The sequence below is a fragment of the Anas acuta genome, chromosome 17 (genome assembly GCF_963932015.1).
Source record: "Anas acuta chromosome 17, bAnaAcu1.1, whole genome shotgun sequence".
NCBI lineage: Eukaryota > Metazoa > Chordata > Aves > Anseriformes > Anatidae > Anas > Anas acuta.
In genome coordinates this window covers 2,742,959-2,766,378 of record NC_088995.1, presented here as the reverse complement: position 1 = coordinate 2,766,378, position 23,420 = coordinate 2,742,959, and the positions used below count along the sequence as shown (strand labels likewise).

At 45.5% G+C, this 23,420-nt stretch overlaps 2 protein-coding genes across 15 annotated transcripts in view; one reads left to right on the top strand and one right to left on the bottom strand.

The window, feature by feature from the left end:
• On the top strand, positions 1-16,266 carry LOC137865742 (calcium release-activated calcium channel protein 1). 3 transcript variants are annotated; one of them, XM_068701097.1, is made up of 3 exons: positions 1-131; positions 611-705; positions 14,305-16,266. In XM_068701097.1, the coding sequence occupies exon 3, from the start codon at positions 14,311-14,313 to the stop codon at positions 14,869-14,871; it is 561 nt and encodes a 186-aa protein (XP_068557198.1). In that variant the 5' UTR covers positions 1-131; positions 611-705; positions 14,305-14,310; the 3' UTR covers positions 14,872-16,266. The 3 variants fall into 3 exon arrangements, with proteins under 3 accessions (XP_068557198.1, XP_068557195.1, XP_068557197.1); XM_068701094.1 differs by lacking the exons at positions 1-131; positions 611-705 and adding exons at positions 3,458-3,777; positions 6,251-6,361; XM_068701096.1 differs by lacking the exons at positions 1-131; positions 611-705 and adding an exon at positions 3,464-3,777.
• Positions 9,299-23,420, bottom strand: part of MORN3 (MORN repeat containing 3) — a 21,532-nt gene continuing 7,410 nt past the window's right edge. For 11 of the 12 annotated variants that reach the window (XM_068701109.1, XM_068701098.1, XM_068701102.1 and 8 more), the window contains 3 exons: positions 21,718-21,877; positions 19,137-19,321; positions 15,025-18,766 (listed from right to left, as the gene is read on the bottom strand). In XM_068701109.1, coding sequence (XP_068557210.1) covers positions 18,698-18,766; positions 19,137-19,321; positions 21,718-21,877 — 414 coding nt within the window. In that variant the 3' untranslated portion in view covers positions 15,025-18,697. Of the gene's footprint in view, positions 9,420-15,024; positions 18,767-19,136; positions 19,322-21,717; positions 21,878-23,420 lie in introns of those variants that run through there. The other variant, XM_068701103.1, reaches the window with a different exon arrangement.

The following is a 23,420-nucleotide window of genomic DNA, read 5'->3' as shown; positions in this document are numbered from 1 at the left end:
TGCGGGATGCAGGTTAACTGCTTGCAGCTGAGGGCTGGGAGCTGTTTTCCCTCACAGCAGCTCACGCCGCGGATTTCCACCAGGGGGTTCTGCTCCCCGTCAGGCAGCGCTCGGGACAGGGCTGCTGTGAGGTAGGCTTGCCTCACCGTCAGAAATAGAGAGAAAACTGTGCGCTCGTGCTGTGAGAAGGGAGCGGTGATCTTTGACAAAAGGGCTAGTTTGAATGGCGTTAAAATAAAATCTGAAAACGCCAACGTGTATTTTAAGTTATTTCAGTTCCAGTCATGTCTCACAATGCTTAAAATGCTTCAATAAGAGCTCTGGTGTTGTGCTTGGGAAGGGTTTGTGAAGAAATAGGTTAATTTCACTCCTCTTGAGCTCTCAAACATTTATTTCCCATTGGATAGAATGAACTGAAATAAACTTCTAAAGGTTTTCAAAACATCTTTCGTTGTGTAAGACCTGTCATCATATAGCTTACTTTGAGTTTAGATGCAGGAGTAGATATTCAACCTTTTATTGATTAAGGAAGTTAGAAATTATTATATGATTTTCTAGGCAAGATGAAGATTTCTTTTATCTGCAGAAGTTAAACTTTGTTTTATCTTAGGTGAGATTTGCAGAGAAGTTTGCCTTAACATCCCTGGTGCTTTGGACTACTAACAATCCTCTCAAATTGCATTTCACAACTGTTACATCTGTCTGGTGAGTTGTTTTTAATGCAGATCTACCATAACTTCAATTCTGTGATAACCTGATTTGGTGCTGGTACGATAACAGGAACAAATGCAAGTGATGATTTGCATGTGAAGCTCTCAGTATGTTTTAGAGAAACAGCAATGCAGAGGGTAGCACCCCTGCATGGGCCGTGCACACAAATAGAATTGTATGATACTCAGCACCTTTTCTTCTTATCTGTCCTCCTACAGAAAACAGAGAAGTGTGTTTTTAGCAGAAAGTTTCACGAGTATCCTTGTGACAGTGTTTTTTGGAAAGAAACTTGGATTTCTGCCACCTCTGATAGTGTTCATGCATAAACGATCCAGAGAATGGGTTGATGTTACCTCTAATCAGGGCCAATAGCAGCTTGTTGCTGAAGGGGCCAGCTCTCTCCTTGTGTCTGTATCTCCCTCATTAGGTCTAGTGTTCCTGCAGCCCCAGGGTAAGTCAGTTCAGTGACTTGATCCAACAGAAAACTACCCCATCAAGGAAAAAAAAATACACTTTTTGTTATGTTCTTTTTCACTGAACCTCTTGCTGTGTATCCATTTGATTGGGATAATCTACAGGATGGAGAGAAGAGTGGGGTGAGATGAAAGAAGGTTGCAGGACTACGCCCTTTTGGTGGCCTTCTGCAGTTGCACTAATCAGAGGTAACATCAAACCACAGCTTTGAACTCCACCATGATTTCATTCCCTGAATCATTTCTAAGTTAATTGAGCATGACTGACTCTTGGTTTCAGCTAGCTCTAAAGTGGAGAGGTGTGTGTAACAATGAGTAATTAGGGTTGGAAATAAAAGAATTTATCCTGTTTAGTTTGTAGCTCAGAATGGAGTTGTAAAATGGAACATAAAGGAAGAAAATGAGTACACTGCTACAGTCCTAAGGTTTTAATTGTAGAAGGTGGCTTGATCCTTAATTTATTCCAAGAAGCAATTTATTTATTTTTGCTAGTGGCAAAGGAAAAAACAGGAACAGGAGTGATGGACAGAAACAGTGAGTTCAAAGCACTTATGCATCTCTTAGGTCACAGGTAAAGTAAGCTGATTTGCGCTATGTAAAGCTTCCCATTTTCTAATCTTTAATCATACTGTGTATGCTAAAAGTGGTACAACAGAGGCAAGAAAGCAGGTATTTGGTTGTAATGCAGGGGAACACCATCACTTCAAAAGAACCTAATCAGTTGAGCAGTCTATTTTAAAATATACAGTTATTTTAGACTGCTGAAATCCTTCTCACCTGCATGTCTCTTGCAGGCTTTCCTATAATTTCCAGAGTACTGAATCAGACAAAGAGCTGCTGTAGTAATAACGAATTCAAAAATTCTAATTATACCCTGTTCTACTTTGATAGTTATTTAATTAAGGCTATTGAGTCTCCCTTTAAAGCAACTAATACTTCTACACCAATATTATAAATACAAATATGTTCCTTTTTAGATAGATCTGATTTTAAGGAACAGCTCAAGACCTAGGCATTACTTATGCAGTGTTAGTAACATGTGATGTTATAGTTCAACTCTAATTTTGTGCAGGGAAAAACCAGCAAACAATTAGTCTTGCTGTGCATACACAGTATTTTTATAGTTTACAAAGAGCAATGCAAAACAGTTCTAAATGTATGATTCCACAGAAACTAAGTGACAGACCCTTAAGGAAACTTTGCTTGAGATGTGGGGAAATGTTTACATTCCTGGTTTCTGATGGTTACAATTTTTCCCAAGTACAGTGAATGTTGTGAGAAAATCATAGCATCATTGTTACTCCTTGCTTTGCAATCTGGTGCTCAGGCATGGCCTGGAGCATTGATGGGAGATACAGAAAATGTTCTGATTGTTGTGAGGAAACACCTGCATTGGGGGGTTTGTTGTTTGTTTTAAGAATTAAAGCACATTAAGCAGAGAGTAGTATTCTATAATGCTATCTCAGGCTGCCTTTCACACAAAGGAACGCTCCTGAGTAGTTCTGTCACACCCAAAGTTAAGGCACAAGCACTGTCTTAAACCTCACCTCTTCAGCAGTCGTCTTTGGGACTGGGCCACATATTTGCTATGGAGTTCTGCTCTGTACCTCAAACTTCCCTCTGGACAAAAAAAAAAAAAAGTTTTAATGGTATTGCATGAATGTGGCAATTAAAAACCTTGTAACACTGACACAGATCTGTGTTGAAATGTTCTGCCAGATAAGGGAGTGTTTCAACTGTTTGTTGATAAGTTTATCAGGAGCACTGGGCCTATGCAATGTCCCTCAGAACCTGAGCTGTGTGACAAACGCCTGGGTGTATCAGCTTTAAATGAAGCGAGGGGGGATTTTCGGAGGGGTTTGGCCCCAAAGGACGGATGTAAATTGTGCTCAGGCTTTTTGGGAAAGGAGGCTACTGCGTGAGGAAGGGCTGGGGGGCTGCGTTCTGAGGGGGGGCGGCAGCTGCCCCGTCCCTTTTTCTGTTTTGTGTGGATTCACCAGGAACGAGCGGAGGGGGCTGCAAGAAACTTCCTCACAAACCACAGATCTCCGGGAACTAAGTTGTGTTGTTTGTTTGTTTTTTTACCGAATTAAACAGCAACCTCCTCAGCGCGACTTCGCCTCAGGGGCCCGCCGTGAGGGCGGCCGTGGCGGGCGCGCTCCTCACCTCAGCGGGGCCGCCTCAGAGCCGCCCTCGGGCCGCCGGGAAGCGGGCGCGGAGCCGCGGAGCGGTGGCGGAGGAGGAGGAGCAGGGCCCCGGGGCCGGGCCCCAATGAGGCGGCTGTGGGGCGGCGCTCGGCGGGCGCAGACTCAGGCTCGGCGTGGCGGCAGGCACGGCCCCGGCAGCAGCAGCAGCCGGCGGGCGCCATGGGGCGTTAGCGCAGCCGGTGCCCTCGCTGTGCTGTAGGAAGGAGCCGCTGCAGCCGCCGGGTGCCTGCTGAGCCGTTCCTCCGCCCCGCTCCCTCGTCGCCCGGAGCCCCATGAGCCTGAACGAGCACTCGATGCAGGCGCTGTCCTGGCGGAAGCTCTACCTGAGCCGTGCCAAGCTGAAAGCCTCCAGCCGCACCTCCGCGCTGCTCTCCGGCTTCGCCATGGTGAGCGCCCGGCGGGAGAGGGGCGCTGAGGGGCCGCCGGGGCTCGGGCGGGAGAGTTTGGGGGGGGGGGGGGGTGGCGAAGTGTGGCCGCCGTTTCCCCTTTTTCTGACCCAGGACGAAGCCCTGAGGCAACAGCGCTCCTTCCCCGGCCCTTCCCCGGCCTCCTGCCCCCGGGGCTCGGCGGTGAGGAGGCGCCTGAGGGCAGGGGGAGGCCCCGGGAGCGCCCGGCCGCGGCCCCGCCGGGTTTTGAGGCGCTCAGCGCTCCCCGTGGCTCTGCTTCGGGATCCCTTTTAGTTCTATTTTCCCCCTTATTTGTGCTGGGTCTTACAGCAGGCGGTGTCCCTCCAACTCCTTGCGCTTCTCACTGGGCTTTTGCAGCGCCGCTGTTTCAGTGTGTGGAGGAACTCGAGGGCTGCTCAGTGCCCTGGGGTTTTGGGTGTGTTTCGGGAATGCCTCTTGGTCTTGGTGTGCTTGGGGTCTGCTACAGGATCACAGCCTGGTAACTGACTGCCTCAAGTGAAAGCTGGATACGATCATAAATACGGTCGTTTATGGAGTCCATCGTGTGCCCGGTCCCCTGACCTACCGAGCAGCCACCTGTGCGTCTGTGAAAATACTTCATATTCGTGCATTGGTTCTGCGATGATTTATTTTTGCCCCTCTTTCAGCAAGGCGCTGCCCGCCGTGTGATGTACCCCTGCCAGACCACTGCTCTAGCTGGAGGATGCTGTTTCAAAACACAACAGCCGCTCCGCAGCCGCCTTCTGACGGTCAAATAAATGTCACTGCCCTTCTTGGATGGCTAAAAACAGCCGCAGCTCCTCGGGGTGGCGGTGCCTGGGGCTCGTTTGACTGACAGGCAGCTGTGTTGGTGCAGCGGCATGTTGGGCTCGGGTCTCCTTGGGTGACACGCAGCTCACACAGCGCTGCTGCTGCTGGGTTTCCCTCATTGTGTGCTCCTCCTGTGTCAGAGCGGTTTGCCAGGCTGGCTGCTCGAGTCAGGATTTCTCACTGAGAGTGAGAGAGAACAGAAGGGGAAAGCTGTAGTTTGCACTGTGCTTTTCTCTAAATACCTGCTCTGTGGGCTCTTAGCGTCCCGTGGATGTATGAGGTGAGGCTTATGCTGCTTTCCTCTCTGCAGCAGACCTGGGAGCTCGGAGTCCTGCAGCTGGAAGCGTCTGCTTTTGACTTGATGTTGCTCAGGGTAGTTCAGGAAAAAGCCACTTTGTTCTGATTAGCAAAAAGCTGTAGTTGGAAGGAATGTTGCATGTGAATACTCATCCCATTCTAATTTTCTTCAAGTTACCCCCTCAAAAGTTCAGCTTTGATGTCCAGTGTGACCTTGTTAAAGAAAAACAAACTTGTAGCCTCCTTGGTTTGGCTGCTAAGAGATTGTTGTCTGGCTGGGACTTCCTCATCGGTTTCCAGAAGAGCTGACTTAACTGTCAAATATTTTTAGATTTCTTTTGAATAACTTTGCTTATCTGCTGAAGTTGTTCTCAGCGATTTCTGCATTGAAAAGCAGGGCCTTCTCCCTGCCGCCACGCCTGTGCATTGTTTACCAGCTTCAGCAGATTCCTCAGCACCTGATAACTGAACAATAGGCTGCTCAAGTACAATCTAGTCTTGGATCTAAAACTTAGTACAGCAATTAAGTGTCATTGTTCCTCCCTTTTCCTTATCAAGGCAGGGAAGAAAGAGCCTAAAAGACACATTCAGGACCGCCCAGCATATCGGTGGGAATTGTCAGGAGAGGAATGTGCACGTCTCCACGCCTGCTCCATTGATCCTTGTTCTTGTATTAAACAGCCTTTGCATCCTCTAGTATGAGCTAAGTGTGTCCCCGCTAAACTGGTCCTTTATTGTTGGACTAATCTCGTATGTAACAGCAGCCCTTTTCAGAGCTCATTCCCTCAAGATTAGTTAAGCTTACCCCAGTTAAATGATGCATGCCGAAGTCAAGAGATTGCACGGGGCAGTGACATGTAGAGCATGAAATGTCAGGTCGCGCTTCCACAGAGGAAATTTATTAAAAGCCTGCTCTGTGATCAGTTTTGTTTTAGAGCCTGCAAATCAGTATTTTATACTTAGTGTTAACCTCAGGGAGAGGGGTGCAGCGTCTGGTGGCTGCAGACTGATGTTAGAGCCATGCTCCCAGGAGTAAAATTCAGCATTTACTTTGCGCAGCTTTTCCTGTATTCTATCATCCAGTGCCATATGCCTAAACAGAGATCTATGAAATTTACCATCCTGCATCTAGTACGTTTTTCCAATGTATGGGGCCACTGAGTAATATCAGCCCCCAAACCTTTAGGGATAAGGAAAGAAACTGGGGTGCTTACGTAGTCCGTGAAGGGAAGGAATGAAGTGTTTCCTCTGTGTGTAGCTACAGGCATTGAGTATTTCTCACTTCTGTTTCATCTTCTAGATCTTGATGTCTGACTTTCTTTTCCACGTCTTTGTCTTAACCCAGTCTATCTCAGGGCTGACCATCACCACCAGGAATACTTTGCAGAACATACCCAGTGCTGCTAATGCTGTCTCATCCACACCTGTAGTGGCAGTATCAAAATCTCCAGTGCAGGTGGGTTGCTGGCAGGTTATTTTTGTTGGAATAATTAAGCAGATGTGTTAGCATCATTTTGTCACCACAGTTGCATTGCAGTAGTTTGATAACTCCATGATGCTGGAGTTGCAAAGATGAGGGAAGCTGTTAAATCCCAATAGCCATCAAACTGGAAAAATCAATCATCACTCCCTACCCCTAAAAAAAAAATAATGAAGAAAAAAAAAATTGACAGCTCTATGAAATATATACCCAAGCCTAAATTAGGGATCTACGTTATACAGCCATGGTAGTTGATTTAGTTATGTTTAGAATTTGGAGGACGTTACTTACGAGACAGCACACTTAACTTGTAAATGCCTCTCATGATTCAAGCTGGGCAGAGTGTCGTAAATAGTAATATATAAGCTTCAAATACTGGATATCGTCAAAGAGCTGTCAGCTCGTGCCTTTGAAATGTAGCCAGTACAATCTTCTGCAAAGAGCTTCAGTCATCTTTTGTAGAAGATAGACTGCACTGATACATGTTATTTCAGTATCAATTATTATGGAAATATTTAAGGTAGGATCCAGACCCTGCTGCTGCCAGCATTGAGCCGATAGCAAAGTCCTTGTCTAGTGAGGGTTACTCTGCTGTTCTAAATTACTCTGCAGTGATCTCTCTTCAGGAATTGTAGCTGTAGTTAACCAGGTTTCTGGTAGAATAATGTGTAACAGCTGCGTTTTGTACCCTCCAGTAAAGCCTTACAGGCCTGGTCTCATGGCTTCTGCCACCACTTGCCTTTTACGTTGCTGTTGTACCTGGAGGTTATGGCTTGCATGGAAGAATCTTGTCTGTGTGAAAGGTTTCTTCTGTTCGCTTACAGTCGTGAAAGCTGCGTTTTGTTGCTCCTTTGAGCATCCCTGTCTCAGGTTATAGATGAGGAAGGCAGCAGCGAGGAGTGCTCAGGGCTCTAACAGCAGCTGCGGGTGGCTGCTCTGATTTGGAGGATGTCAAGGTGACATTAAGCCGCTGTTTCTTCTCCCTGCTGTGCTGTCTAATCTGACCTTGTACTTATAAACTAAATTTATCATAAGTTATGCCGTGTGGAGATGCTGCCGCCTTAAGATGTGTTTATTCTTCTTATGTGGGTACTGCATTTTCATGTTTACCAACAAAATAAAATTAAATCATGCACTTCTGTTCCAGTGGTGACTTAGTGATTGTTGAGGCTTTGCCATTCTGCAGCATAACAAGCCACAGTCGTGATTCTAGACAGCGCATAAAGGAAGCTCACTTTCTCTTCTGTGTAAAAAAAAAGCAGTAATAATGTTGTTATTTTGGCTCTTCTTTTTAAATTTCCTGTGACTCTGTACAGGCCAGAGCCAGTCTTTGTATGAGTTGTTTATAGCTTGTAATGAATGGTGCAGAGACTCGGTGGAGAGCCTGGCTTTGCGCCTCTGCCTCTGGGAGAGAGAAACGCTGTCAGGAACAGAGACCGACTGCTCCGGAGTGGGGAAAGCCAAAGGAGTGTGAGTTCCCTGCGATCCCATCCCAATCCCATCTCCTCCCTGCGGTCCCACACATAGACAAGCTGTGGGCTAGAGGGTGCGATTTGTTATTGAACTAACCTAGTGATCTGAGCCCCGAGGCTTGGAGAGACCTCTCCTGTAGAGGGGCTTCCTGCTCAGAGCCGTGTGTGTTACAGAGTCACTAGTGCATGGAAGTGTTTGGACAGCTAGATGCAGCCAAGCTAGTCAGAGCTGCAGCAAGTGAAGGTAAGAAAATATTTCTGCAGGTAGGTGTTGATTAAAATATGTCAGTGATTGCTGTGTGTAATTTTAGTGAGGTGTATTCTAGCATGGTGAGGTGGAGGTGCTGTAGCTCTGGTGTGCTTCTCCAGGTCAGGTTTGCATCTCCTTGTGTGGATGGACCCTTACAATATGCAACCAGGAAGCTTTCTTAAAAACCATTCTTGACATACCAGGCTGTATAAAAACTGTCATCCTCTGAATCAGTTCCTTATCTAGGAATGGTACCGTGGCCAGGGAAGAGCAAGGTGAGAGCAATCCTGTGAGGTTGTACAGGTAATCCTAGACTTGGGCTCAGTTAGTGCCCTTAGTAAGACTGATGTTTGAAGCCAGTGTCCTTTCCAGAAGGGTTTTGCTTGTGATGATCTGTGAGGCAGCTAGCTCTGTGAGTGGTAGGCATAGTAAGAATGTGACAGTACCAAGAGCCAGCATCTCAGTAGTATTCCATTAAATGTGTCGTTATAAGGTTGTCTATGTTTAAATCCAGTAGCTTTTAATAGTAGTGGTTTCTTGCTCTCTGAATCTCAGATAAAAAGCATTTGCAGTTGGAGCTTTAGTCAGGTCAGATAGCATTGCGTAGGGTATAGGAGACAAATTTACAGCAGTCCCATCACCTGCCTGTCAGTGGGCATTGACCGCAGCCCCAGCTTTCAGAATGCATTTAGCTAAAATCGGGCGTTCAGTGGAGAAATGGCCATGGGTGGTCATCAGAGCTTCAATCAGCAGCGAGGAGTTTGAAATTGCTGTGGCTCTGCCTGGTTTGAAGCTCTCTCCATGGCATGGGCGTGCTGCACTTGGCCTTGACTCGCAGCTGTATGTTTATGGCAGTACTTGCTGCTGCGAGAGGCAAACCATAGCAGCTCACACAGTGCAGCAGTTACAGCGCAGGCTCCCTGCCCATGTTATGTTCCTGCCTGCCAGAGCTCAGGGCCACCTTTGTGGGGAAGGGGAGTAGAGGAAGTCATCTATAAATAGGTCCTAGATAATACAGATTTACTCGTGTAAGATAAGGCATTTTATTTCCTTTTCTATACAGCAGTGGCTACTGATGCTGAAAAGGCTGTGAGCCTGTGGTTGTCAGAGAGCTCTCAGAAACTGTTTGCTGCTGTTGCACATAAAAGCAAGGAGCACTGAGCACATACCTTTTTTCCACTGTCGAATCTCACGTGTCATTATGACCTGCTACATGGGTGGCTCTTAGTTTGGTCCTCCCTTTTGTTTTCCTTCTGATTGGTGTCTCACATTTTATTTCCTCTGAATACTTGTTGCTTTGGAGAAGGCAAACCTAAAAAGGGAATAGAAACTTGCTTTATTCTGAAATTGAAACCAACACACTCTGTAGCCTATAAAATTGGGGAATAATGCTGAAATGTGAAGCGAGCTGTTTATTGAGATCCCACCACTGCGGTAAAAATGAACAAGTGGCAAGCCAGAACAGTTGCTCATCCTGCATTTCTGTGGCCATATAAGCTTTTTTTGTAGCTGTGCTTGGTTCTTTATAAAAAATTGCATTATTGCTGGTGAAAATAATCTTATTAATGGTTTTATTATCACAGTTCTCTTATTGCAAAGCAGAGAAGTTGATAGTTTATAGAATCTGAGTCACAGCACCTAAATGCCCTGCTTCCTTTAGTTCTAGGAGAACTCCAGTCCTGAATCCTATGATCACAAGAATCCCTTAGTTTTGTCAGGAAACTCTTGTTTCAGATGTACAGCTTCATCGAGGGCTGCAGTAAATCTGTCAATTATATCTGTAGGGTGATCTGAAGTTAAAGTTAGCTCTTCTCTGAGCCAGGGATTAGACCAGATGACCTCCTGAGGTGTCTTCCAGCCTGCGTTAGTCCATGGTTATGCAGCAAGGCAAGGTAATGGCAGCAAAACGTAACGGAAGTCATGGAGGAGGAATGTCCTGCATGGAGCACAGCATGTACACATCCAACCGTGCACTGCATGGGCTTGGATCATAGCAGAAGTGCTCACAGGGGCCCTGGTATGGCAAGTGTAACCTTACAAGAGCTGTTCTGATCTGTGTATTGAAATCGCAGCGTGAGCAAAGGAGACAGGAACTTCTCTTGCTTTGCATCACTGTTTGAAAACAGACACAGGGCCTCATAATGAGAAATGGAGCTTCTTGGTTTAGGTGCCTCGAGCCTGGCTCAGGCAGTTCGCTACTCTAGGGAACAGAGGCTTGCAATTGAAAAGCACTGGCAGTTTTTTCTGCTAGTTTATAGTGAAAGGGTTCCCAAATTAGCTTCGTTGACAGCTTGAGGAGACAGAAAGCACAAACTGATTTTTCACTCAGAGGTCAAGCAGGAGTTAGTCTGCCAGGTGCGAGCACAAGGAGGCTTTGCTGTGCTCCTGTGGAGAATTCTGTTCTTCACTTTGCTGTAGGCTCTTTCCTGTCCCAGCACGTGATTGCTGGTACTCTTCTCTCTGGTTCCAGCCGTGGGGAGGAGGTTGTGCTGCTTGCTGGCAGGACAGCCAGCTGGGTGTCCTCCCTTGTGGTGGCCAGCCTTGGTGCTTGCCATCAGGGCTGTGCTGGCACAAGCTGCTGTGGGGGGCACTCAGGAGAAGATGCTGAAACAGCCCAGGCATGCACCCCCTGTGGGATGCCCCACTTTTATTTATTTATTTATTTATTCCTTTCAGGAATCAGGAGCTTGCCCTCCCTTGGTATGGAACCTTTCTCTGGCAGGTTTTGGCTGTGCTCGGGTGCATGTGAGACTTCAAGGCAGCGTGGCTGACTGCCCTGCCTCTGCTGTACTCACAGCTTGACTTCTTAGTGTCCCAAACTGGGCTTTATTGGCAGTGTGTGGTGGTGACTACTCGGCTGCCAGCTTATTGCACATGTTAAAAGACTTGTGCCTGGGTTACCTTTCAAGTGATGGTCTCTGTAATTATTTTTATAGAGAGGGTACGCTTTCAATTAGAGTAGCTAATTGCACAGTATGGGTTGAGCTGAAGGAAGTTACACCCTTCCTGCTCCTGAGTTTACTTGTGCCAAGCCTTAAGTAACAGCTACGGTCTTGACAGATTTCTGAAAGCACTTCTGAGAGGTGATTTGGGGGCCTACCAACACAACAGACGTCCCGTGCAGAGCAGATTGGTCTTGATGCCTTTGTCAGCCATACACTGAAGCTTTGCCATGTACCTTGAACTTCAGGCAACTCACGTTCGTGGTCTGGACCTCTCCTTTTTGTAGACCAGCTCTCCCTGTGATTTTCTCTGTGCTTATATAGGCACAGAACCATGAGTGTCCGAATGCTGCTTAAATTCATCTGGTTTCTTGTAAGATGTTGTTTTGAGTATGCATATAATAAAGCCAAATCAGAAATAGGTGCTTTTGGATTAAATGTAATTTTAGCTGACACTGAAATGGAAAGAGCTCAGGAGCAGCTGTTACGTTGGAATTAAGAGTGTGACTAAACTTCAAAATCAGATGCTTGATATCGTTATTACATGGAGACATTGATTAATAGAAATGTAAAATGCCTTCAGTATTTGGTGAATTAAATACTTAAAAATCATCAGTTCTTGAAAGAAAAAGTCGTTATTTTTATGCAACTCTTTAGTGTCTTATTTGGTTGTTATCCTAATAAGTGCTAGGATGGAGGATTAAAATGTCCTGCAATAATGGGATGTTGTTGAGTCTAAAATAGATCTGGCAGCCTATCTTTCAAATTCAAGCTATGCACCAGAAAATTTGCATGAAATAAATTCTGTTAAGTATGAAAATGAATCCTCAGTGGTGAAGGCTTGCAGTTCTGTGAAACACAGCACGCAGGAAGCCCGGTTTCCCGTGAGTACATTGGTGCTAAGGAGCGATCTCTGCAGAAGCGAGACCCGACGGCTTTGTTTACCCTCTCAAATGTGAAGTTTTCCGTAGCTGAGAAATGCTGTCGTAAGATCCTTGAACAAGAATTGTGTATGTATTAATACCATCTCTTGTTGAGTTTCTTGTAACACTTGGATGCTGTTCACTAGCTGATTGGTTAGGCTTACGATGATAAAAGCTTTCAGTAAAGGAATTAAAATATTGGCAAAAGTCCTTGAATGCCTGCTGAAACATGTCTGAGCAAAGGCCCTGGTTGACTTAATATTTGGTACGTTAGCAATAAGGAGTTGCAGTGTTGAGAATGCTGATTCTGTGCGTGCATAGAGATGAGATCCCAGACTTGGTGTAGTTTGGCTCTATGTCTTTCTGCACCCATATTACCTACACTTCAGGAAGTCTTCTGAGTGAGCTTTTGATGATTGTGGAGGTGTTGGAAACGTGCTGTACACTGAACACCGTCTGAGCCATTGGTGTCATTTAGCAGTGGGCTAAACCTGGCTTGGTGGGACTTGTGAGCTCATTTCTGTTAGGCAATACAATGCCTAACTGGTTTCATGGTCTTTTGAGAGCAAACTGGTGCATTACAGAAGAGCTAGAGCTTAGTGCTGCTGAAAGTCTGAGGCCCTGGTACCACTGCTTCTCCCTCAGTCACACACACCTGTACCATCTTCCCCATTCCTCAGAGGTGTTGCTGGAATGGCTCAGTTTCCAAGCTAGCAGGAGCTGACCACTTCTTGACCCGGGCAGTGATTGCTGGACAAGCGATCCGACTTGCTTCCATGAAGGATCGAGACTGGGCAGCCAAGGTGTGGGTCAGTCTGAGCTGTGCTGAAGGGCAGAACTCTGCATCTTCCTCATATGGGGTACACATGTTCACGTTTAAGGCTGACATTAATTTTTTTCCTCTGCATTTTGAACATATTTTGTGTATTTAATGAGATCCTTTGAGAAAGATCACTAAACTTAGAGACACTGCTGCACTATCCCCTGTTTGGAAATGCTTTGTCTCAAAGGCAAATTTATCAGGAAAGGAGGGCTTTTCAATAAGGTTCCCGGTGGTAGCATCACTCATCAGTTGCACATGCTTAAAATCACCTGATGGTTTTAAAAACTGTTAAAAGCATGCTATGTAATTTCTTTTATCAAAAATATTTCAGCTGTGTTTATAAATTTCCTGGTGCTGTTATTTAATGGGAATTTCTCCTCCTAAAGCACAGGTATGCTTGGATATCGGGTTTATAAAAGGGCATGGCTGCATTGGATAGTAGAGGACTGGCCTTGGAGCATCTTCATGAGGTGTAGGATACTCACCCAGAGGTGTGGTTAGACACAATTTCCAGAGTTTTGTGCTCTCTGAGATGTCTAATATTGCTTTGTCCCATGAACTGGATGATTTCTGATATAAACACCAAATATCTATTAGTTCAGACAACAGAAACTGCTGTGCTCTCTCAATCTGGGATCTTAGCGTGCTAAATTGTAATTCCTTCTTGAATCTTTCCCAAGTAGTTCAAGGAGTTGCTAGCAACGTCTGCTCTGTCCTCCGGTCTTCTCCATGCTTATTCCTCAAACAGGCTTAGTTGGCCACTACGGATGTTGTAGAGCCTTTCACATTGTGAACTGCTTTTCTGGAGTCTGCTTAAATACTTATTTTGAGTGAAGGCATATCACCAAGAGCCCCACGGAAAGGTGATCTTCCTAGTGAAAGGCTCCTGCTCTTCAGAACACAAATAGACAACATGAAAGGACCACCAGGCTTGTGAAGGGCAGCCTGCAGCCTTCCCAGGCCTTTGTGTTACTGATACCTACTTCAAAAGACTTAATACAGTATTCATTCTACATATGTGTGGGGCACAAATCATTTCCTAATATCCAGCAAAATTTATAATCTGTAGTAAAAGATCAAAAGCTGCCACTACAATATAATACAGGAAAGAAGAAATCTTTGTGACCAACATAACTCGACTCCCAAAATCCATCTGTTTTGTTGGGATGACCTGGAGGTAGCAAGATGGTTGTGCTGTTAGTAGTTCAGTGCATACTGATGGTTTGCTTTTCAACTGAGTAGCAAATACAAGAAAGGCGGCCTTCGCGTGATAGCTCAGACATAAGACTGACATGAGAAGTTCAAATGTAGTCTATAATTTTGTTTGGATCAGCTGATGTTCTGGAAATGTTTGGGCACCAGATAAGTATTTTTATTGTTGGAGAATAAACAGAATTAGTATGACATGCTTAATTATTTCTGCAAAGAAAATAATTTGAAATTAGAATGATCAATAGCCAAAAAATATGTAACACAGGTAAATATCTCCTTTTTTTTTTTTCCTTTCAGGTGGCTATGGTAGAAGTTCAACTAGATGCAGACCATGACTACCCACGAGGTCTCTTGATAGCCTTCAGTGCCTGTACTACTGTCCTTGTTGCAGTTCACCTTTTTGCACTCATGATAAGTACCTGCATTCTTCCAAACATAGAGGCCGTTAGCAATGTGCATAATCTCAACTCTGTAAAGGAATCTCCTCACGAGCGTATGCACCGGCACATTGAGCTTGCCTGGGCGTTTTCTACTGTCATTGGGACTTTGCTCTTTCTTGCAGAGGTGGTGTTACTGTGTTGGGTGAAGTTCCTTCCCTTAAAGAAGAACCCTAGTGGTCCGTCCCAGAACAGCAGCTCCACCATCACATCAGGACAGGCAGCAGCCATTGCATCAACGTCTATTATGGTTCCCTTTGGACTGATCTTCATTGTGTTTGCCGTCCACTTCTACAGGTCACTGGTCAGCCATAAAACAGACAGGCAATTTCAGGAACTGAATGAACTTGCTGAATTTGCACGGCTCCAGGATCAGCTGGATCACAGAGGTGATGCCATCTCCCCAGCTGTTACCCATTTTGCATAAACCTGTACTTAAAGAAAATAAACCCACTATCTTGCTTCTGCCTTTTATGTTGACTCCCCCATGCATGAACTGGTCAAACTGTTGATTTTCCTTTAAAGAGAAGGCTTATAAATGTCATTTGAACTTCATGGAGAAGAAAAAAAATGTTCTTGTCATAATCTGTTAGATTGCTGACACCTGAAGGAACGGATGGCAGGGAACGCTTGCACCGCATGCGCATCCCTCCTCTTCTGAGCACTCTGGTTTGCTTCTTGTTAGTGCTGAATGGTGGCTTTAGAAATACGTGCAGAGCGACGCTGTAAATCTGGGTATTTGTTAGGGATGGATAGAGAATCTTTTTTCCTCTTTATTTGATGTTGGCATTTAGTAGAAGATACTGCTTGTCCAATCCATGTTGCATGGCATGATACAAATTACTTGGGATATGCAGCAATTAGCACTCGGTTTCAGTGCTAGCGCTGTTCTCTCTGGAAAGCCTGACAGATGGTAGAAGTGAAAGCTTTCCCACCACCTTCCCCAGTATGTTTTGCTGCCAAGTAATTAATACTTCACTGATTTCTCCAGCGCCTTTTCCTATGGCAGTTACACATTTTATAACTTGCTAAACACCCATGACTAGTCCTACTGCGATGTGGTATGGCCACATGAGTAGGAATGAGACTACTATACTCTTCTTTGGAAGAAAAGCAATAACTGTTCTAAAGTTCTCGTGAGCTGGCACGTATTGTATTATCTGAAGAGATAGAATTGCCTGTTTTCCATTTAGGAATCTTTTTTTAAAAAAAGGAAGAACTAGATGGAAATGATCACTGGATAAATTTTGCTTGAAAATCAGAACCACTGCTGTTTTTTCCAAGCCAAAGTAGTAATTATTTTATACTTTTATATAAAAATATATATTTTTTAATAAATCCTCAGACACAAGCAGCAAAAGGTGCTTTCTCTGCATTGGATTCCCAAGTAATTAGCTATGCCTTGGTCTTCCTTGTTTAGAAAAAGTCTTCTGCTTGCTGAAGTGTTGTATGTAACAACTTCATACATTTTAATTTTTTTTTTTTTTGCTTCCAAAGGATCTGGAAGACTAATTCTCTTTATGTCAATTTATTTATGAAAGTAGATTATTTGTAATTAACATTGCTGCTTACTTTCAGACGTGCATCTGTGATAGGCTACAGTGTCATTTTTCTGTTTTCTTCCTTATGAGGCCAAATGGAAGCTTTTGCTTCTTAGGTAAGAGGTGTGTCCAAGAAAGATGCAGCAGCTGTGCTGTGCTGCTTCAGTAATTCCAGCTATGTCTGGAAGTGGATTTTCTGGAATGCAGTTCTTGTATGGAGAAGCTTTGGGCTTTAATGGGTAAAAGCACTGAGTAAAAGCCTTTTTTTTTTTTTTTTTTTTTTTTCTTTAAAGACAAACAGGTTTCAAATCTATTGGAACAAAACTTGACCCCACACTGTAGCTAACACTGTGGAATATAAACCTGTGGTGTTTTTTGTTTTGTTTTTTTTTTTTAAACCCAAATGGGTTACAGGGAGCTGTACCCGACTGAGCCTGGGCTGGATGTGGTCTCTTATATCCAACCTCCATCTCAGGTTATCCCGATGTACTTATAAACCATGGGATGTGTCAACAGGGTGGGTGGCAGAGTGTGGTGTTTACCAGGGAAGCAGCCCACTGAAGCGATGGGGACTGATCCCTCATGTCAGCACTGCTGCAGTGTGAAGTGTTGACAAGGCTACCCGCGGTTCGTTTTGTGTTCTGAAAACTAACCATTAAAAAAGGACTTGGCGTTTTTTCAGCAGTTTTCTTGCTGGGTTACTCTCTGTCCACACGCAGAAAACAACTTTCCACTTGCCAATTTCACGAGTCCTCCTGGCATACAGGAGCCAAGCAGGATTTTTGTAGCTCTGCCAATATTTTGTGTTTCAGGTATAAATATTCTTTTACTGGTGTAAATCTGATGGTGAGAATTGTGACTAGAGTTCCTCAGGTATTCATTCATGGAGCACTGAGAAGATTAAATAGTAAAGGCATTAAAAGCAACAGCATTCCAAAACATGAAATCTTCGCAATAGGCACAAAATGTATTGGCCCATCCTTCCATGAAATAGCAGTCCCATATTGGGAAGGGAGACTCAGTAAAGGAAGCAGATCTGACTCAATATTCATACTAGAACAAATGGTCAAAAGGGTGCTGTCAGGCTGAGACAATACACTTCTGTCTGTAAGTTATGTATTTTAAAGTTCTAACATTATTTTGAATGTAAGTCCAGAAAATGTTTTCCAAGCTTATTTTGTAAAATTATTTTCTGTCCTTGATAAGTTGCTGAGTTCCTTTTTATCTTGCAAATCTTTTTAAAAGTGACAGGGAAGTGTTTATTTAGGAAATGCAAAATTAAAAACTTCTTAATTTTTCTCATGATGTAAGTTTTGAGCTAATGGAGCTGTTACAACAGCTGCTTTTCTATTTTCTGCACTTCAATTTCTGATATCAAGTGTGTTTCTCTCATTTTCCAGCTCTGGAAATGGTCATGAAAGTCATACCTTGGGCACTCTCTCATAACTGTGTGCCAGAGGTAGTAACCAGACCCAACCGCGTGGCTCTAAATGTTAAAGAGTGCACATAAAGTTTTGGTTTTATTTATACTAATGGTATTATGTGTTTACCTGAAGCATTTTAAACATCAATTGTTGTATATCACTTCTTTAGATATAAAATCACTTCAAATAATGAAATAAAATATGCTCAGTTGCTGCTCATTATTTGTTACTTAGATGCTAAAAAAATGTTTTTCTTTACATCCATTATCTCTGTGGCTGTGTTGTGCTAATTCTAACAGTATTTCCGACGAACTACATTAGTCATTTCAGTCATACAAAGATGAAGTTTCCTGTTCACACAGGTATAGGGAGCATAATGTTGGCAGCATGCTTTTCCTCCCACCAGCACTGCTTAAACCTCGATCCTAGGCATGTTTTGTTACTCTGAGTGTTTAAGTAGGAAAGTAGGTTATCTTCCAGCTGAGAAAATGTGAAGAGTCAAGGGACTGCTTGAACTGTGAACAAGATGAGATACTCAGAAGCGCAGTTTAAATCAGGTGAACTAATTACACGCTCTCCCACAGTGCAGTTTTCACCAGGTGGCTGCAGTGCCACCTTCCTTCGTGTTCTCGTAGGTGATGCTTATTGGTGCTGGCAGCTCTGTGTGGCCTCTGCCCCTCGGTGCAGGTGGAGCAGCCAGTGCAGGGCTGTGGGCTGGCACAGGAGCAGAGCCAGTGCTCGATGTGGTGCTTTGCTCCAGTGCGGTTAGGGAAAAAAGCACTGTGTTACGTGATGTGCACAGACAGCAAGTAAAGCTGCATTAATAAAAGTGCTAATTGAAACATCACCTGTTACAGCCTCCAAAGCCACTTGGTTCACCAGTATGTATCCAGCTAAGCTGAGGTGCATTTATTTGACTGTACTTCTCTAGGGTTTTGTTTTTATAGCACTTAATTGAAACCCTGTTGCTTTCTCTAAGGCACTGTTAAAGGCCTTGAAACCAACAGGAGAGCTACATGTATTTCTGTGCAGGAGTAAGCCAGAGGAGGTGGCCTGAGTCACTGCCTCTTCCAGCTTGTGTTTGTTTTGTTGTGTGTTTTTTTTTTGTTTGTTTTTTAATAATGGTGGGTGGGAAGAGGCCTCATGTTGAAGCATACGGGGGCAGTTTTGAAGGATAAACAGGGTGACCACAAAGCGATATACCACAGCGAGGACATGAGACTCAAATGAGTAAGTAACCCAGGCTCACATTCTTATCTTGCATCTCTTTTTCTTCAGCATCCGGTTATCAGTTTTGGCTGTCATCAAACATTGCTTGGGCCTCTGCTAAGACAGCGTCTGGATCGGCTAGTTCAATCTAAGTAAAAAGAATACAAATCAATTATGTAAAGAGGGCTCAGAGAAATCATTTGGTTTTCACTCAAATCCCACTACTGTCTCCGCAGTGTTTCCTTTGTGCTGGGTCAGGTTTCAGTGCAGAACTGTGTGCTTTCACAGGTGCAGGGGAATCTGAGGCTCCAGCAGTGGATTTGTACCACTGGACTGGCTGCTTGTCCCTGTGGGGCTGGTCAGCTCAATGCTGGCTAAAAAAGCCTGAGTGTACCCTAAGAGCCTGGGGCTGGTGCAGTGGCTGTAGAGCAAAGCATGGCCCCAAGAGCTGCCTCAAACTGAGTGCTGCTGGTGGAAAACATTTAAAAAAAAAATAGAAAAAAATTCCTAGGAATTACCTTGGGGATTGGATACTGAGTAGGGGCAGGAGCTTCGTCTCGGCCAAAGTCGATCATAATCCCGCATTTTGGTATGTCTGCCACCCAGATGCCTTCAAGCAATTGTCCCTTATCCAGGTAGAAGAATCGTCCTGGGCCGTGCTTCTTTCCATCTTTCCAACCTCCTTCGTACCGATTGTCATTTGCTGCAATTCAATACATGAACAGGCAATGAAACATGCACCATTTAATCGCAGGACTAGACGCGAAACTGAGCAAGGCAGCAAACTGAGGTAGGAGCAGATCATCTGCTTGGCTCCCAGTCTGGCCTTTCCCAGGGAGCCACAGCACACGGTGCTGCTTTGGCACTGCTCCATTTGCTGTACTGCAGAGCGAGAAAATGCCTGGTGAAGGAGCCCACGCTTGTCACCAGCACAAGGTGTGTGCTGCCCTGCTTTGTTCTCCACCTGCTGACACTCATTTTGTGCTCAAATCCCAAGCACGTGAGCTCGGGCTGGGCACCAAGCCACTGAGTCACCTTCACAGCCCGAGCACGGACAGGACACGAGCTTCAGGTCTGTCCCTGCCACACACCACAGAGGGAGCTTGCCTCAAAGGGTTCTGCTTGTCTGGGCAAAGAGGAGCAGCAGCAGCTAGCTAAAATAATCTCAGTTTCAAATACTTGTAGGTGGATTGTGTCTCAAGTAATTACGACATGGGAGTTCCTGAAACATCTGAAGGCTTCATGCAATCTCTTACAGGCTGTCTTTCCAGCTGTATGGCATCTCTTTGTGGTTTTCTGCAAGTGGAGAGAGCGTGGGGCTGTGTGCTTCTCCCTGGGAATCCATCTATCACCAATGGGAAAAACCCCTTGATGATGCAGAGCTGCAAGGGGAGGAAAGCCACCTCATCCCAGGCTTTTGTTTGAGAACAAGATGTGCACAGGGTGCTGGTGGTGGTGGGAGGTATCCAGGCCGCCCTGTTCTCACTGGGAGATTCCTCTGCCATCCCTTTTTCCCAGACAAAGGGTTTCTAAGCCAATAAATGGGCATTTCTGACTAGGTGACTTGGTAGAAATATCTTTGGGTCTCAGCTGAACTCTGCCATTCCTTGAGGCAAGAGATGACGCAAATACCCAGGCAGAAATTGTGGGATCACCCTGGGAGCTGCTTGGCTCCTGTTCTCCAGCCTCTGCCCACCTGGAAAACAGTAAAATCACAGGCTGGGCTGGGTAGGAGCCTGCACAGGCTGCACTGTGGCATTTCAGTGTCCCCATGTACTGTCCTCCCAGAGCACCTGGGGCTGCCTCACCCTCTGCCGTGCTGCAGCAGTGGTGGCACAGCAGCACCTTGCTCCTGGCCACGCTCGCCCTGCCAGGCGCACTGCCAGGAGGAGCGATTTACCCCGAGCTGTGGCTCGTTGTGACCTGTGCTGAAGAACTTTTTCTTTCACTGCTGCAACACTGCCAGCACACGGCCACGCTTCCAGCACCCAAGCTCCATAAGTTACCGGTTTGTGGGTACAGAATAATCACTCTGGCTAATTTTAACCAAAGGAATCCAGCTCTCGGGGGGGGGGGGGGGGGAACAGGCTGTGCAGCCGGGCTCTAGAGCTGTGCAGTGGTGGTGGGTCAGCCTGGAGGGTGTCCGGTTTGTACTGGAGAGGGTGACTTGGATGGGAGCAAAGTGGTGTAGTTGACTGAGCTGCCCCTGGAAGCATGTGTTGCTGTCATTGGTAAGAGCCATCGGTCCAAACTGAATTTACAGCCAGCAGAGAGAGCACAGTCATGTACGCAATGTGCAGAGGAAGTTGTGCTTGTTCCTCCTGGCTGCTTTGCTTAGTTAATGACTGGCTTTAAGATTGCTTCCAAGATAAAAAGAAGAGATGAATAATAGATAACATTTCTTCAAACGTTCCTGGAACACAGTGTCTTATACTGCGAAGGACTGGGATTCTTGGCTTTGGGGAAAAATGTGTTAAATCCACAGCAAAATAAGAAAAAAAAATCCAGAGTTATGTTTTTATGATACCCCCAACATTCCTAATTTGTGATACGCTCAGTGTCATGTCTGGGAAGGGATTGTGTACTAATGAAACCCCTACTAATTTGCTCGATGTGAGCCAGCGTCAGAAGTATGAGAGAGGATAGAGTGAGCCCAGAAAGACAGCTCTGTTGTTTTTTTGTACTGGAAAATGGTCTCCTCTTTGGTATGCAGTAGCTAGAAAGCATGCCTGGCAAGGCGCCTGGCTTGAAAAGAGATTTGCTCTTCTCTGACCTAACAGTGTATTATCTCTAGCCCTAACCATCCCTGTCATTTAAATGTAAATCATAGCAAAAGCAAGCTTCCATGTGTGTGGCCTTGAGCATTGTGGCACCCGCTCTCACCCAGCCCCTGCTGCCTCCAGCCCAGAGCCCCAAAAGAGGAACCAGACAGGGCAGCTGCCTCCATCCCGAGATGAGGCTGTGTGGGAGGTGCAAGGCAGCACCCACTGATCTGGCTGGTGGCAGGAGAGCAGCGCGATGCTGGTCGTCTCTGAGGGAAGGACCATCCCTGCTCTGTGTGGGTTTTGCACAGGGACAGATGGACATTCTGGTACTTACACAGGCACAGCATCCCCTGCCCGCCTGGCTGGCCCGCCAGCCACTGCCCCTCGTAGACGGAGCCGTCCCTGTAGCACATCCGACCCCAGCCGCTCCTCAGCCCGCCGCTCCACTCGCCCTCGTAGCACTCCCCGCTGGGGTAGAACAGGGTCCCATAGCCCTGTGCACAGCAGAGGTAAGCAGTTAGGAGCCTCGCTACTGAAAGGTGTCAGTGTTCGATTTGGGGATCTTCGTTTTTGGATACGCTGCTCCTTTCCTTACTACCTTTAGACACGTAGCTGCCTGAAGGCGGCACAGCTCAACCACCATCCACGTGCTGAAGGTGTGGTGAAGGAAATAGAGGTGATGCTACAGGATTTTTTTTGGCCAATGATATATGAATGACAAAATCTCAGGTTTTTATCTCTGTATATTATTTTTGGCATGACTGCTGCTAATATTTAGCTAAAAGCAGGTTCTACAGGTATATAAACCTGCATGGGGATACACAATGTAAGACACCTGCCTCTGCAAATGGGATTTGGTGTCCTTTGACCCAGCCAATGTCTCCTGCAGCCCTGAGCATCCCAGGCTGGCAACCCCTTCACTGCCCCGGGCAGACTAACAGTCTCAGTGTTGCTAATGATGGATTTTGTCTTTTGCTCCATCCATAAACCCACACAGGTTTTGCTCCTCAAACTGGCTCTCAGCTTGATGCTGGTGGTAGATTTGGTGAGCTTATGAATTAAGCCCAGTGATTGCGTGCAGGCCAGAAACCCCAGGGACGTGTTTGTCCTATGCATGGGCTTGCCAGGTAAGAGACATCCCTAAAACAAGGCATGATAACATATTTATATATGATTAATGAGTTTTCCCATAGGAAGAAAGCAGTAATTTATCTCTGGGAAAAAAAAATCAGTTACAGAAATAACTGATTTTTCTGAGCACTAATTTGATTAAACTGTATGGATATAAAGGGGAGGATTTTATAGGGGGGGAAAGAAAAAAAAAAAGATGTTTGGATGTCATAGTAAATATTTTGCCAAAGCTCAAACATTCAAAATGCATTCTCAGGGAATGAGGAAGGAAGCTTCTGCAGAGGCTCAAGCCAGAGAGCTGCACGCCAGTTAGAAGCATAAGAGGCCATTAATTTAATTTAGGAGTGGACACAAAGGCGAATGCAAGGTTCCCATTGGCAGATCAGAAAATGCTCCTAAAAGGATTTTGCACATAGGATTGCAGTCATTTTTACCAGATGACTTCCTCGCTGTGCTCCCTGTAGAAAAACCAGTGATTTATGTGACAGGCTTAATTTCCTAAAGAACTTGTGTTTTTTGCTTAATGTGCTGTAAAACTCGCAGCACAGCGCTTCTAAGCTGTGTTTTCCTGCAGTGCTTGTAAGTGTGTTCCATCAGCAAGTTCCCCTGACTGCTAAAAGCATGCTGGAAGCACAGCAGGTGGTGCAAGTCAGGACACACGGACACCAGGACACATGACCTGTTCTGCCTGTGCAGCTCATCCAGAGGGAGCTGGAGCAATGGGGGCAGTGTGGGGCTGGGCAGGGGGTCCCTCCTGCTGGGGCTGGGGACCACAGGCTCTGTAGGGTGAAGGATGTCACTCTGAAGCTTCCCGGGCTCTCTGGAGGGGCAAAATTTAAAGCAAGGCCAAGCCTGGAGACAGAAGGGCAGGGAGGGCAGGCAAAATTCCCCACTGTGAGACAGCTT